Below are 16,647 nucleotides of genomic sequence, written 5' to 3'. Positions count from 1 at the left end.
AAATACTTAGGCTGTACTAGAAATCTGAAGCCTTTATCTAGTACCAGGAAAAAATGCTAGAAAACAGGCTGTAGCATGCCATTTCAATGACGCTCATGATGAAAAATCAGGGAACTGCTAAAATCAAGAAACTACCTAGGAGTGCAAAAAATGAGTGGGGTCATGATTTAAATTATATAGTAAAAACTGTCAAGGAATCTGAGCACACTGAACCTGTTATAAAGAATAACCACTGAATACTGTTTTTGACCATGGAATATACAGATTATTTCAATTCTATCACAATTTGGGAGAAAGTACTGGTTGACTTTAAAGGCCATTCTTAAACTCAATTATGTGTTCTGACAGCTATTTTGCTCCTCCAGAGAGATCTTGCAGGTTTGCCTGTTCTCCAGTAATGAGCAAAGTCTGAAATGGACTGCACATTTTCATGTTTAACCACAATGAGGATTCCTCCCAACTGCACCAAGACACTTCCCATCCTCCGCTGCCTCCTCTTACCAGAAAGTCCTCAATGAGGGGTAAATGAAACCTCTACATGGGACTGTAATTACTTACCATTAAACTCCTTCTGTATAAATCTTTCCAGATAGACTAGGATTTGTTCCCTGCTTTGCTGCTCTGAGGTATGAGGTGATAATTCTTCTAAGCCAAAAAAAAGAAATAAAAGAGACAGGAACATTTAAAGCGGCAGTAGTAACCAAAAGGTCTTCAAAATATGCAGTCTGCATTTAGAACAAAAATTACCAGAATTCTCCACATTCTTTCCAAGTTTATTTCATTTTAAATGAGACTGTTCTAAAATTCCTAATATGTTTTAAAGATGTTTCTGAATCACAATAGTTCTATTAGAGAAGAAATTCTATAAACTACCTTCAAAGAAAAAAAAAAAAAACCAAAACATAACAGCAGACTCGATTCTGATGGATCAGTAACAGTGCATCGGTTTTACAGACTTCATGTATACACTTTTACTGTTAACCACTCAATTCTCAAAGTTTAAACAGACCTGAACACGGAAACTTTTTTTTTTTTTTTTTTTTAATACACTTCTACTCTCCTGAACTTACCAAAGCATCTCCGACACACTTTATCGAGTGTTTCCCGAAATCTGTTGGTCATTGGTGGTAGTGGTTTTAAATCTATTTTTTTAAAATCCTCAGGACAGTCCGTCTTGGAGTGGCCTTCCCGCTTGCAGATGCTGCATACTATGGTTGGAAGCTACATAAAGAGAGAGGGGGAGAAGTCAAATAAAACCAGTGCCACGAGAAAGAGAAGGACAAACAAGTAAAACGCTTATTTCATCTGGGAATACAAATCTGTCAAAAAAAAACAAAAAACAAACCTGCTCGGCATTCCAGAAAAATTACAACAAAATGCCTAAAATACACATTAGTTATATGTGACAAGTGCTTCAGCCATCTGCCTCTTTTGACTTGGTCTCAGTCTTTACTTTCCACTTTCTTTTCATCACAGTAAATGAAATTTACCTCAAACGCATAAACTGTTGAGCACTTCCATTACAAAGACAGACCTTAAACTGGAGATTCGTACAGAACTTCAGTGTGCTCACTGTGATAACATCTGGCCCACAGAGAGGATAAAATGGTTTAATGGAAGGCTTTTTACAGCCCCTAAACCTTTTTTTTTTTTTTTTTTTTTTATTAAACATGCCCTGCTGTTGTCGAGCAGTAGCTGGAAATCAGAAAGATCTGTACAACAAAACAGCTCTCAAAATGGTCACCAACGCTCTACAGACATGCAATAATCATGTGATGATGCGGTAAATTCCAAGTAAGAACAGAGGTGCTCCTGATATTCTCATCATTTGAAAAGCCACACTGGAAGGTACCCATGCTGCTAGATCATCAAGTCTTGCCATCCACAAAGCACAGCAACATTCCTTACCCCAAACTTTACATCTCCTGAATTTCTGAAAATTCACCAATGATGAAACAAGTTAAATTTAACTAAAAAATAAAAGAAAAAGGAATTTTGTTGGCAATCTGTTGATTTTGCTGCAGAGTAGAAGTGCATCAATTAGTTTCCAAGGTGGATTTTTTTTAGGGGCTGGAAACAAGCGAAGATACAAAATGTCTGGGATAAAATACTGGCGACTTGGAGGATAAGAGGCATTTATTGCTTAAAAAGGCTGAAATTTTGAAACTGGTTGACTGCTGCTATACGCTTAAACAGGAAATATTCTGCAAAACTGAGAAATACCGTAGTGTTAGAGTCCTCTCCTGCTTCTGGTGACAGTAATGATTGCTTTTGTCTGTCTGGATATAAAGCTACTTGTGCACAATGATTTCATAAAAAGGTAGACAATTACCAACAATGCCTCAGAGGACAATAGGTGGTGTGCCTGAAATGAAGGCTAGTACAACAGACCAAAACAGCATAATGGTTAACACCAGGACAAAATAAAGATCCACTTTAGAATCTATGCAGGATATGATTAATTTGTTTTCTATTATGATCCTTTAGTACTGAAAAGGTTCATTTCCCAGGCTGATGATTAAACAGTGGTGACGAGGCGGCCTGTCAAAGGCTCCTCAGCACCCATCTCCTTCCCGCCGTGCTTCAAATGCCAGGTGGAGGAGTAGGAGTCGGGAACCAGATGCTGGTCTGCCATGAGGCTGCAATGCCTCACACTTTCCGAGGGTCAGAGGAATCACAGTAGGCCAGATGCCTACCAAGTTGCACACAGTAAGAGGGAACATACGAGTACACCCCCAGCACATGCACTGCTTTCATTGAAATTCAAAAGTTTACAAAAGCAATAGCCTACCTTTCCAGATGTTAAAATAAACAAATCAAACACATAATGTATTTCTTCAGAAGAGAAACTCTCTTCATCTTTAAGGTCTTCAGCTTCTCCTGTGGCTTTGTGATGGTGCGAGGTAGCCGACATGCCCTTCTGAGAACACACGGTTCCTAAACTGGGGCCATCATCAGCAGATTCATTAGCAGCTTTTGGGTCATGGGAGCTAGGCTGATTACAGCTGTGACTTGGCTTTTCCTCCGAGCCTGAAGACTCTACATTCTCCCCCATCTGGTGGGCGTTTTGCCCCACTTCACAGCATTCATGAGAAGAAAGCGGTATTATTTCCAGTCCATCTACATTAGCAGTGGAATCCCCTGCATCCAGGTTATTAATTTCCAAACCGCCTATCTGCTTATCAGTCCATTGGCTGGATGTGCATTCCAGTCCATTGCATTCAGCTCGCTCACACATACTTGTCCCACATTCGCTCTCTGCGGTCTCTTTCCCAAGAGCGCTCTCTAGTTCAGAGGTCTCACTTTCATCAGATTTTGCAGGCTTCTTGCTGATCATCTTTGCTTTCTCTTTTCTCCGAATATCTGGTTTAGATTTATTTCCACTTTTCGTTTGAGGGCATGCAAAATATTTATATGCTGTCTTGAACCTTTCCAGAATGTATTCAAATACCATCTGGCTGTTGAGGCACCGTGCAACATTCCGCTTTAGTGCAAAAGGGTCTATAAAAAGGTAACAAAATAAGAAGTTATTATTATTTTTTTAATATAATTTAATTTTTTATTAGCAGGTATTATCCACAACATTCACATTGCGAGTATCATAGCAAAATAGAATACAAAACTGAGATCCAAACAACGGACCCCCTTCCATAAGACCACCAAGAGATTAAAATCAGGAAACAACTGATACCTACTCACAAACCCCTGTTTTATGTTTAACTTCTCCCTCCAACCTCATTACCTACCCTTAATCCTCCCACTCACAACATATGCATTATAGATATAATTATAAAACAAATTGCAATATATGTGTCTCTACCAACCCACATCCCACCCTCCCAATCCTCTTCCCCCCTTGCTTAACCCCAACCATATAACATTACCCTTCCAAACTATCCAGCCTATCATTCTTCATGGCTGTGAGTTTTCCCGTATAGTACACACTCTTGAAATAGATGGCACCATTTGCCTGTGCCACCAATAAGCAATCTCACACTGTGTAGCCGTGACAATTCGTATCATCAGTCGCTGAGTCCATTCAGTCCCCCCACCCCTGCTGGGACATTCAATAGACACTGGGAACAGAGATCCTAGCTATAACATGCATGGTAGCCATGCCCGCATCCCAAAGGTTTACCCACCGCGAGACACTCCCACTAAAGATGGGAAAAAGTACCCACAGCAGCACAACCCTTCAGCATTTGTCGCTTATAGACGAGAATATTTTGCCCAACCTAAGGGGGGGGGGGGCGTCGAATACTGACAGTACAGCATCTTCTTTTATGATGGTGGACACTGAACTCCTACCAATAGCCATAAAGCAACGATCTCATTCACCCTCCTTCCAAGCCAGCTGAAAGGCCATCTTCCTGTTAAATTCCGCATTTAACAATGCACAAGTTCATGAAATAGGCCTTTTAAGACTTCCCGTCTGTTCTCAAAAATTAATGAAGTTTTCCCCTTTTTTTTTTTTTTTTTTAGTTTCAAGCCAAACTTGTCCTTGGGGAAAAAGAGTGAACCAATTGATTATCTAAGAATTGGTCACTTGACCTTAAAGAACGACTCTGCTGTAACATGTGAAAAGGAATCACAACCCGACCATCACATACCCCTGCTCCAGTCTGGTTATCCCCTTTCCCTCCGCCCCCATCCCAGGGCAAAAACATTTGTCATGCAGAAAAGATGTGCGGTGAAAAATCCGTCTGTCACCCACCAACCGTGATTTCCACTTTTCCCCCCCCCCCCCACTGCCAAAATTAGTCAGAGAAGGGAAAAAGGGCCCCTCTTGCCACACCCTTCCCTCCAATGGCCGATCTCCCGCTCCTACTTGGGCAATAGCCACCCATGGTTTATGGTCAACAGTTATGTGGCAATGTAACAAAGCACTCAACTGGGCAGCTGCAAAGTACCACAACAAGTCTGGGATGCTAAGCCCCCCCCAGCTTCCCCTGAAAAAGAACTGTGCCGGACACCCTAGGTGGCCTACGTTTCCCAAATGAATCTAAATCTGCACTGCCACATTCTAACAATCCATCTGATTATTATTATTAAACTAAATTTCCAAAAGCATTCCAGTTTTGTTTTGTTTTTTATTACTAACGCCTGGAAGCGTTTTAAACAAATCAGATTAATTTGATACATTTTAATACTTACAGTGTTAAAAAAAATGATTTCAGTCATGCAACCTGTGAGTAAATTATGCATAAAGTGTTTCCCACTTTAAAAAAAAAAGATAAAAAGAAAGAGGACAAAATGAATAGGAAGATAAGAAGAATATCTTTGTTGGTTAAAATTAATTGGAATTTAGTTTATTTTTTGACTACTTGTTTCATCTGTTTATTGTAGAAGTCTTTAAAAAAAAAAACAAACAAACCCCAAAAGAATTCAAAAATCATTAATATTTCTTACCCAAATTGTGCAGTGAAACCTGAATCATAACACCAGTGAGCAGTGCCGGTGGAAGGATGTCCAGCCGCCCTAGGTGGTGCTGTCATCACACGATCTCTCTCATCATATACACGACAAATGACCCCAGCTCCTCCATGAAATACATACCCCAAAAAAACCCAAAATGGAACACACCTTCCAGCTCCATGCCTCACCCGCAACCACTTCTCATCTCGTCCGACCTTTCAAAACTGCTGCCCTTACCAGCCACTCTGCCACCCCGCCCACTTCCGGCATCCTACCCCTGCTCATGAGCAGGGAGATTGTAGAAGTCTGCCATGGAGTCTTGCATAACCCATAAACGCATTTGCCCCCTTTCTTCAAAGAGATCTTTCTCTCTCTGTTACTGCCGGTTACATATCATCTAATCAGAATAGAAGTTAAATGGTTCTTGCTGAACTCAGTAACCCACAAGCAGCACCATCTTCCTCCGCTTGGGCCATCAGGGACTTAGGATAGTATGGAAGTACGAAATAAGGAAGGAACACTCATAGCACCCAGGAGGGACCCAGTGATCATGCAAGAATGGCATCTAGCATCTGGTTTAAAAGTGCAATTGTGCCTGGCTCTCAGCCAGAGGACTGTCGCTACAATGGCTGGGCGGAGAAGAAATAAAACAAAAACAGGAGAAGAAAAAAAAAAAAAGAAGATTTGGAATACTGCAAATGAAGTCTTATGGCTCTGATCAAGCTGGACACACAAAGGAGCAGGAGGAAACTGCTAGGGCTCAAAGCAAATGCAATCGTTCTAATGGGTGAGCATCACTCAAGCAGCTTTTTAGTTTTCTATTAAATGTACAGTACTTCTTCCATTCCTATTAAGAATAAAGTCTTTGCCCCCACCTTCAATGGCTATTCGCCTTTTAGGCCAGTTTTTGCTTTCTCTCGTTAAGAGCTCTTGTACCCGTATGCTGATGACGTAGTCCTCCAAAGCAAACTCCAGGGTGTAGAACTTTAACAGTTCCAGCCACAACTGGCCAAGAGATACCTGGTGTGGCTTTTCAAACACTAGAGGAGACTGTTGGGCAGGGGAAAAAAAAAAAAAGACAGAAGTTGAAATAAGAGAATGATTCTTCTAGTCTTTCAGACACCAACAGTGACGGCGAGCGGCAGTATAATTTCGTCTATAGCCGCTTTCAACACTTGTTCATGTGGCCAAGGATATGCTGAACCGACTCACTTTGCCATGTCTCTCCTTGACTGAATTATTCTGGCTATCGATCTCTGAGCTGGCTGCCCTCCTGGCTCCACTTTCCTGCTGCTCCGTTTTAGCTTTGCCTTCCACGCCGCCTGAATTTTTTGACTGTCCAGATGGTTTATACTCCCACTGTAAGAATGTCTCATCTTCTACACCCTTCAAATGGAGATCATCTATCCTCTTTAAATCAAAGCCTTCCGCCTGAAAAGGCAAAAAGACAACAGGGTTTATTATAAACCAGCAACATCTTTTTGCGACAAGTTCTTTTCAGCTTGAGGAGCAGATGTCTAGCTCGGGAAGTAAACCCAAATTTCCTGCCTAGTAACATGCAGTAATACCACTGAAGCATCCTTTCATCCCTGCAAACTAGGAACCTTGTGTATCATTAGTGGATAAATGCGTAGTACAGCCAGTCCTGGTTAAGGTGACAAGCATGATGGTACAGGATTGCAATAATATTGATCCCTCCTTAAAAGTAATGGATAGATGTTACACTGCTCAACATGTGCTTTGAAGTCATTCGATTTTACCTGCTTTTAAACTCTGCAGAAAAATATACCTGCAAGACAGTGAGAAAATACACTGCAGTCTCCCAAATATAAGGAGCATTGCAGAATTCAGCACAATGGGAACATTCCTAATTTTAATTTTTAAATCTGGTAAGATCTTTGTTTATTTAAAAACATGTTTAACCATCTGCCTGTGATGCATACCACACAATGCGCAAGATAATACATAATAGAAACTAAGGGTATTCATCATCTGTCTGATATAACAATAAAATGCTTAAGAACAGACTGCATTTCTAATGATCACTGTATAACAATAACCAGCCCTTCAAATACTTGTGCAATTAAATATATAATCACAGAACAATAAAACAAATGACAGTAAGTCAAACTGAGTAATATATGTTTTAAAAACAGTTGGCCTCTGTGCATACAATTCTCTAACCATTCCATGTGAGGTCCATTGTATTCTAATCACCAATATCTCGCTTGGCAGGTCACTTCTGCACATGATCACCGGGCTTAATGGAAAAAAGTGTGAATGCAAAAGGAAAAATTGGCTCTTACCTGCTAATTTTCGGTCCTGTAGTACCAGAGATCAGTCCAGACTCCTGGGTTTTGCCTCCCTGCCAGCAGATGGAGACAGAGAAAGTTTCACCGACACTGCTACTTAACCCAGTGTGCCACCTGCAGTCCCTCAGTATTGATCTGTACCCAAGCCAAGATGATGAGCACTGTAAGCAGCTTCAACAACCCAAACTCCCTCAAACGAACAGGAGGATGGTGATGCTTAAAATTAAAGTCCACAAACAGGACAGAAAACCCCAGACAACTCCACATTATATACAAACCTTCAGAAGGAGCGGCTGACTCTCCTACACCAAAATAGGTGGGTGTCTGGACTGATCTGTGGTACTACAGGAACGAAAATCAGCAGGTAAGAACCAATTTTCCTTTCAAGTACGTTCCCAGTTCAGTCCAGACTCCTGAGATGTACCTAAACATCCCTAGACAGAGTGAGACCAGGAAAGTCCCGCTACCAGAACACACTCACTAAATCTCTCAGAAGTCAGAGCTCCGACATCCAAACGATAGGGTCTTGAGAAAGTATGCAGTGACTTCCAAGTCACCGCCCTGCAAACCTCCAGTGAAGAAACCTGCTGAGCCTCAGCCCAAGAAGAACCTGAGCCCATATCAAATGAGTTCTCAAACCTTCAGGCACTAATCGCCTCTTAGAGATACATGTGGGACCAATCGCTTGCTTGAGGCCAGTGTGCGATCGAAGCTTTAGAAGCTTGACACCCTTTCTTTGGACCGCTCCACAGAACAAAAAGTTGATCTGTCTTACGGACCCATTAGTAACCTTCAGATACCTCAATAGAGCCCTCCTTACATCCAGAAGCCTAAGCTCCTTTGGCATGAGGCGCAGAAGAATCCACATCTAGAAAGGCCAGAAGTTCCACAGTGTGGTTAACATGGCACGCCAAAACCTCCTTAGGTAAAAAAAGGAGGGCACCATGAGTATCGAGACTCCCAATTCCAAAATCTGTAAAAAAAAAAAAAAAAAGAGGATCCAGACACAAAGCCTGGTGCTCCGAAATCCAAATAGCAACCAAGAAAACCACCTTAAGAATCAAATCCTCTAAGGTTGCCCCTTTCAGTGGTTCAAACAGTGCTTCACACAAACCTTTAAGCACCAGATTCAGATTCCAAGACAGACAGCTCTTCCTCATTGGAGGCCGCAAATTCTTTGCTCCCCCCACCCCCGGAGAAAACGCTTGACATCTGGATGCTCCGATGGAGAATAACCCTGTATCTTTCCAAGCAGACTGCTCAGGGCTGCTACCTGCACTCTAAGACAGTTAAAGACCAGATCCTTGAACAAACCCTCCCTGAAGAAAAGTCAAAATATGTGACACAGAAGCCTGAAGAGACTGTATCCCTTTATAGCCACGCATTGGGAATCAAACACTTTCCAAACTCAGACACTCTCCAAAGTGGAAGTTCGCCTGGCCTGCAACAACAGCAGTGCTAATAACTGCTTCAGGATAACTTCTCTTCCTCAGCTGTCTCCTCACAAAAGTCAGGCCGCTAGATAAAAGGGAGCCGCCTGGACCCTGATGAAGGTTTGACAGATGGCCAAACCTCAGTGGGCCATCTACAGCCATGTTGACTAGATTAGCGAACCTTGGTCAGCGGGGCCATGTTTCTCTATCCTCCATATCAACTTGTCTTTCCTTCATGGCTTTTGGTAGGCATACAGCAGAATGCCTCAAGGCCAGGGTGTCTATGCCCTCTGCCCCATGTATCCTTCGGTGACTGTAAAACTGCAGAGCGTTGGCATTCTGTCTGGTCTTCATTAGATCCATATGAGAAGAGCCCCATCTGTTGCAAATAAGACACACTGCCATCTCAGACAGCTCCCAATCTATGGGGTCTATTGTCTTCAGACTTAGAAAATAAGCTTGTACGTTTTCTCTCTCAGCAATGTGAGATACCACTAGTCGCGCCAACTGTTGCTATGCCCAAAGACTCCTGGGCCTCTCCAGCCACCACTCGACTCCTGGTTCCCACTATGTGTTGATATATGCCACTGCCATAGCATTGTCTGACAGAATCCTTACTGGATGACTGTGTAACTGTAGTAAAAAGGCAAGCAAAGCAAACCGTATTACTCTGGTCTCTAACCGATTGATAGACCAAGAAGCCTCTTTCTTCGATCACAGCCCTGCGCTGATTGATTCAGGCATACCACCCCCAAGCCAGAGAGGCTGCCATCGGTGGGGACTACTACCCAGTCTGGGACTTTCAACTCCACGCCACTTTCCAAATTGGCCCAAAGGAGCCACCATGAAAGAATGCTCCTGCCTTCCCTCTTGAGCAGAAGGGGGAAGATGAAACTCCTCAGACAATGGATTCCATCAGAATAGAAGGGACATCTGAAGAGGCCGCATATTGACAAACACCCAAGGCACTAACTCGAAGGTTGATGCCATAGAACCTAGGACATGTAAATAGTCCCACATCCTGGGCACAGAAAGCTCCAACGGGTGACGCACCTGACCTTGCAATTTCAAAATCTTCACCTCCATGAGGAATTCTCTCCCTTACATCGTACAGAAATCGAGCCCCCAGATAATCCAGGGTCTGGGAAGGAACGAGATGGCTAGTCACAAAATTCACCACCCAGACTAAAGACTGCAACCGCTGCAGCACCTTCTGCACCTCCTGCCAACAGAAGTTCTCTAACTTTGCTCGAATGAGTCAGTCATCCAGGTATGGATGCATCAGCACCCCTTCTTCTCCCAAGGCCACCGCTGCTACCACTATCACCTTGGTGAACGTATGTGGGACCGTCGCCAAAATGAACGGAAGGGCTCAAAACTGAAAATGCTCCCCTAGGATCATGAACCTCCCTGATGGTGATATGCATAAGAACATAAGAAAATGCCATACTGGGTCAGACCAAGGGTCCATCAAGCCCAGCATCCTGTTTCCAACAGTGGCCAATCCAGGCCATAAGAACCTGGCAAGTACCCAAAACTAAGTCTATTCCATGTTACCGTTGCTAGTAATAGCGGTGGTTATTATCTAAGTCAACTTAATAGCAGGTAATTGACTTCTCCAAGAACTTATCCAATCCTTTTTTAAACACAGCTATACTAACTGCACTAACCACATCCTCTGGCAACAAATTCCAGAGTTTAATTGTGCGTGGAGTAAAAAAGAACTTTCTCCGATTAGTTTTAAATGTGCCCCATGCTAACTTCATGGAGTGCCCCCTAGGTCTCTGTCAGATCTAGAGACACCAAGAACTCTTCTTTGCGTATGGCCACGATGACCGATCTCAGGGTGTCCATGTGAAATCAAAGTAATTTGAGAACCGCATTTATCTTTTTCAAATCCAAAATTGGACGAAGCAACCCCTCTTTTCTTTGGTACCACGAAATAGATGGAGTAACTTCCCTTTCGCAGTTCCTCCTTTGGAACAGATACTATAGCTCTCATGTACCTTAAACAATCCACGGTGTGCCAAACGGAGCTCAAGGGGAGAGGATGTAAGCATCTCGAATAGGACAAGCAAATTCTAATGTGTAGCCATCTTTTACCACATTTAAAACCCACTGATCTGCGGAAAGTTTGGCCTACTCCTCAAAAAAGAGCTAGATGCCCTGCAACAGCCAGAACTGAAGAGTGGACTGGCCTCGCTTCATTACGGAGACTTCGCTCATCCTGCATTTGCCCCAGGATTGTCTTGAGATAGTCTCCTTCCACCTCAAAAGGACTGACCCCCAACTGAGGATCCCCAGAACCTCTTGCCTGCTGAAATCTTTTTTGATCTTGAAACCTGGCATAAGCAGAAACAAATCTCCTGCCCTTTGGTTTGTCCTCCGGCAGCTTATGCACCTTGGACTCTCCAAGAGATTTCATAATCTGCTCCAGGTCTTCTCCAAACAACAGCTTTCCTTAGAAAGGAAGAGCTCCCAGTTGCAACTTGGACCATACATCCGCAGATCAGTTAAGCAACCACAACAACCTACAAGCAGCAACTGCCAACATCATGATCCTCAAGGATGTCCTAATCAGATCCTAGAAGGCATCCATCCTATATGCCACAGTGGCCTCCGGACGTTCCACCTTCTGTGCCGCTACTCCCCGAGGTAGCCTGAGTTTCCTGTAATTCCTGGACCAAATGCAGACAAGCTCTCTGCATCAGACTGCTACAACAGCAGTTTATGATTAGGGCCTATACTTCAAAAATGCGCTTGAGGTGAAGCTCAAGCTATGATCCTGCACATCTCTCAAGGCAGCAGAACCCTCCAGCGGAATGGTGGTCTTCTTTGTGGTAACTGAAACCAAGGCATCAAACTTAGGGAGGGCTATAAACTCCAGTAAAGGGTATAGCTTCGCCATAGCCCTGCCAACTCTTAATCCAGCCTTTGGAGTGTCCCACTCCTGAAGAACCAGCTTCTTCAATGACTTGTGGAAAGGACATGCTTTGGCTGGACCATGCAAGCCGTCCAAAACAGTATTCACTCCCCCTACGTCAGAGTCCAACTGTGAAAGCTTGATTCCCAGCTCTTGCACTACCTGCGGAATTAAGGACCAAAGCTCCTCTCTGCAGAAAAGCCGTACCACCATAGGATCATCACCTTCAGCTTTGGTAACCTCTTCATGATCCCCATTCCATTGCATCCATATCTGTCCCATCATCCGCATCTGGTACAGCCACCACATCCGAGGACCATACTGGCACCGCTTCAGGATCCCCGGAGTCATCTGTGTCCCCTAGTGCATCGGCAGATGACGAAAAAAGGCCCAAAGCCTTTCGATTGCCATCCCTATGGACCTTTTTGGGAGGATCCGGACTTGCTGCCGTGGATCGTGACCTGGACTTCCCCACTGACCTGGAGTTCCAAACTACTGCGACCCTTTTGGCCAAATATACTTTGTGCATCAGGAATATAAAGCCCACAGAAAAAAGCAAGGACTCAGAGTCCCGATCCAGACAGAAGTCCTCAACATCATCAGAATCCTGGATCCAGGGGATAATCCACGAACTCAGCATCTTCCTGGGCTCCCACAGTGCCAGGAACAGCAGAAGAAAGTGTTGGAGGAGATCTCTCTCCCCCCACTCCCAGATATAACTGCTGACTTGGTCAAAAAGACCGCCATTCCCATGCTAAAAAAAATCACCACCCACTGCCGACTTAGGAGCCCTGGAAGCTGTGGATGACTTGGATCTGCCGGGAGTGCTCCTGAAGTGCCTTCATCACCTGCAACACAAGCCAAACAGAGGCCCTCTCTGATAAACCTGGCCCACGATCCCTCACAAGCGCAGCAAGAATGCCCTCAACCATCACACGTGGAGTAAAGCAGTGCACCTAAAACTGGAGTCAAGTGCCCCCAGGTCAAGCCTTACAGACGGCGTTCTGCACACCAGAACGCCTCAGCCACCAATGATTCATAGCATTGCCCCCCACCCCCCCTTTTTTTATTTTTTAACTTTAGTAAAACTAAGAGCCAGTGCCTGCCCAAAATAGAAGATGTCCACCCCACGGAATGCCCGGACGGTTTTACAGAAGGGTCACCAACTCCCTGCTCATCTGCCTCAAACTAGTGGGGGGATGGCCCCACCTTGATCTCAACACCCTGGAAGGATGAAGATAATGTCCTTCAAAAATTTTTATTTTTTTTTAAATTTGTCTCTCAGACTACAGGTTTTGCATCATCTACCACCTACTGGAGTCAGAGAAATTCTAAGGGTCTGCAGGTGGCACACTGGATCATGTAGTGTCGGTGAAACTGTGTCGCCATCTGCTGGCAGGGATGCAAAACCCAGGAGTCTGGACTGGTCTGGGTACATACTGGAACTGCTAATTCTACAATTTTCGGGGCTCTTTACATTTTTTTTTCCAACTCACCCAGGTATCCGGGTATGCCGGAAGAATCGGTGGTTTTCTTTGTTGAAGGAAAAACATGACCATTAAGGCAAAGGAATACGAAGGAATTCCCCCCTCTGCCTGGCAATCTACATGGCACAACTGGAAAAAAAAAAAAGAAAAAAAAGGTTTACTTTTCAGAGAACACAAACACTGTCTTGACATGATTTTTGGTGCAATAGGACCTCACTTTTATTCTAAGCCTAGTTCACCTCTCTACACCCTGGAATTTCAAGCCCAGTGGGAACCTGCCCCAAGATCACTTACAGGCAGGTACGGCAAGCTCTGAGCCTTACCTGTAGGCACCAGGGGTCTGTTGATTCGTTTTCACCCCGCCATCATTATGACAGTCCTCAGCAGGTAGCCATCTCTGGAACCCAAGGGCAGCACCACTGTGAAATGACCCAAACGCCCCTCCCTCTCACCACCACCCATTCCAGGGGCTGTAATTCCCGCGATGGCCAATCTTGAAATGAAATCGTTATCTTACTGACATTAAGAGATCTGATAGCCATGGTCCTGAGAAACACCGGAATCTTCATTGGCTGCAAAGCCTTTTCTTGGACTACAAAGATTCCAATACTACTCAACAATTTTATCACCCCAGCAGTTAAAACCATAACCAATTTAAAAAACAGAATTCTGCCAACTTGAAACTTCACAACTCCTGGAAATTATCTTCAAATCTCAGCAGGAGAATCCAGACACAATAAAAGCCACCACCTACTCTCTCCAAATGAATTGCCACGGTCCATCAACAAAAGCAGGCAGGGCTGGCAGGGGCAAGCACTGCGGAGGATAATTTTATTACCCATAGAGCTAGTTCCCAAGATGACAACTTAAAAGCAGAAAGATCGTGCTATGCAGAATAGTACGGGGGTCACTTCAGGTTGTATCTCTCAGATAAAACTCACTATTTCTGCTTGCCTCTAAATGTTACTGACAGGTGTAAAGAAAAATGTATCTCACAGGGCAGTGCGGCAAAGCCCGTTATCATAAGTAAGCCAGACCAGACATAATTTCTGCTGCACAAGTACTATGAAATGGCCTTCGGCAACAATAGCAGAAAAAATATTGCTTCTTTCAGAGGTAAAAGGAGACTTGGGTTTTTCTGAGATCAAACTGCTCATTGTTTTCTCTTAATTGGCTGTACTAATGACCAGGTACAAAGAAAATGCTTAAAATAAACATGAGCTTTCCTGGCTAACAAGACACACATTTGTAGGCTGACCAGAAAACAGGTGCCTTGCTGTGTGCTCACGACTCGGCCCCTTTATCAGGATGACATTTCATGGCATCAAACGGCTCACCTCATGTACACACTACACCAACGCCATTCTACCTGTCCTACTGCCCTCTCAGAGCTCAACCCAGGACCAAACATTGAATCCCTGCTTCAAATGAGTCTGAGAGAATTAGGAGGATCTCCAGGGGGTCTAGAATCTGACGACACCCATCACCACTCTTCTCGTTATGATCGTATTTTCTAGGATGCAGAAATCTATACTAAACAGATATACCATAATTTTATACAGGCTCAGTACGTCCACCGACGTCAACAGTGCTGCATCGTTTGCCATCGCTGTGACCGGCGTTTCTGCAGCAGGATTTCCGGTAACGGCCAGCACTGTAAATGCTTCATTGATTATATAAAGACAATGTCTTTTCTGGATACTTGTTCAAAGAGGGAAGTGCCAGGGAAGTTCAAAAAAAGCAAGACAAAGTTCCTGGATGGAATAAATGACAACTTTACGGAGAAATTGGTTCAGGAACCAATGAGAGAGAAGCTATTTTAGATCTAATTCTCAGTGGAGCACAGGACTTGGTGAGAGAGGTAACAGTGGTGGGGCCGCTTGGCAATAGTGATTATAACATAGATCAAACTTGAATTAATGACTGGAAGGAGGACAATAAATACATCTACGGCTCTAGCACTAAACTTTCGAAAGGGAAACTTTGATAAAATGAAAAAAATAGAAAAAAAAAATGAAAGATGCAGCTACTAAGGTTAAGAGTGAACAACAGGCGTGGCCATTGTTAAAAAATACCATCTTAGAAGCACAGTCCAGATGCATTCCACACATCAATAAAAGTGGAAGGAAGGCCAAACGATTGCCAGTATGGTTAAAAGGTGAAGCAAAAAAAGGCTACTTTAGCAAGAGCTATTTTTAAAATTAAATGTAAAACATTGATAAGACAGACTAAGAGAATTTGAAAAGAAGTTGACCACAGAGGCAAAAACTCATAATAAAAAAAAATACTTTTTTTTAAATATATAAGAACATAAAAAGTTGCCACACTGGGTCAGACCAAGGGTCCATCAAGCCCAGCATCCTGTTTCCAATAGTGGCCAATCCAAGCAACAAGTACCTGGCAAGTACCCAAACACTAAGTAGATCCCATGCTAGTAATGCCAGTAATAGCAGTGGCTACTCAGAGGAGTAGCCACTGCTATTACTGGTATTAGTAGCATGCAGTTAATGGACTTCTCTAGGAACTTATCCAAACCTTTTTTAAACCCAGCAACACTAACTGCCGTAACCACATCCTCTGGCAACAAATTCCAGAGTTTAATTGTGCATTGAGTGAAAAAGAATTTTCTCCCATTTTAAATGTGCTACTTGCTAACTTCATGGAGTGGCCTATAATCCTTGTATTATCCAAAAGAGCAAATAACCAATTCACTTGTAACCATTCAAGTCCTTTCATGATTTTGTAAACCTCTATCATATCCCCCCTCAGCTGTCTCTTCTCCAAGCTGAACAGCCCTAACTTCTTTAGCCTTTTCTCTTAGGGGAGCCGTTCCAGCCCCTTTATCATTTTGGTTGCCCTTCTCTGTACCTTCCCCAGTGCAACTATATCTTTTTTGAAATGCAGCAAATAGAATTGCACAGCAGTCAATGAGGACGACTTACCCACCATCCACAGGAGTAGTAAAGTTACGTGGTACGAGATCCCTGCACGCACTTATGCGCTTAACCGACTTCATGGTGCAGTCCAGGGCCGCCCTTGCCCCGCTTTCACAAAACCTGTTTTTTTATGCACGGCTC

At 43.6% G+C, this 16,647-nt stretch overlaps 1 protein-coding gene across 7 annotated transcripts in view; it reads right to left on the bottom strand.

The window, feature by feature from the left end:
* TUT4 (terminal uridylyl transferase 4) overlaps positions 1 to 16,647 on the bottom strand; it is a 106,491-nt gene that overhangs the window by 67,133 nt on the left and 22,711 nt on the right. For 6 of the 7 annotated variants that reach the window (XR_003859048.1, XM_029618827.1, XM_029618826.1 and 3 more), the window contains 6 exons: positions 13,580 to 13,699; positions 6,628 to 6,846; positions 6,291 to 6,465; positions 2,792 to 3,501; positions 1,071 to 1,221; positions 559 to 645 (listed from right to left, as the gene is read on the bottom strand). Coding sequence is in view for 6 of the 7 variants with exons in the window: in XM_029618827.1 (XP_029474687.1) it covers positions 559 to 645; positions 1,071 to 1,221; positions 2,792 to 3,501; positions 6,291 to 6,465; positions 6,628 to 6,846; positions 13,580 to 13,699 (1,462 nt within the window). In the remaining variant the exon portion in view is untranslated. The remainder of the gene's footprint in view (positions 1 to 558; positions 646 to 1,070; positions 1,222 to 2,791; positions 3,502 to 6,290; positions 6,466 to 6,627; positions 6,847 to 13,579; positions 13,700 to 16,647) is intronic. The other variant, XM_029618823.1, reaches the window with a different exon arrangement.

The sequence above is a fragment of the Rhinatrema bivittatum genome, chromosome 10 (assembly GCF_901001135.1).
Source record: "Rhinatrema bivittatum chromosome 10, aRhiBiv1.1, whole genome shotgun sequence".
In the NCBI taxonomy this organism is placed as follows: Eukaryota; Metazoa; Chordata; class Amphibia; order Gymnophiona; family Rhinatrematidae; genus Rhinatrema; species Rhinatrema bivittatum.
This window is presented reverse-complemented; position numbering and strand designations above follow the sequence as displayed.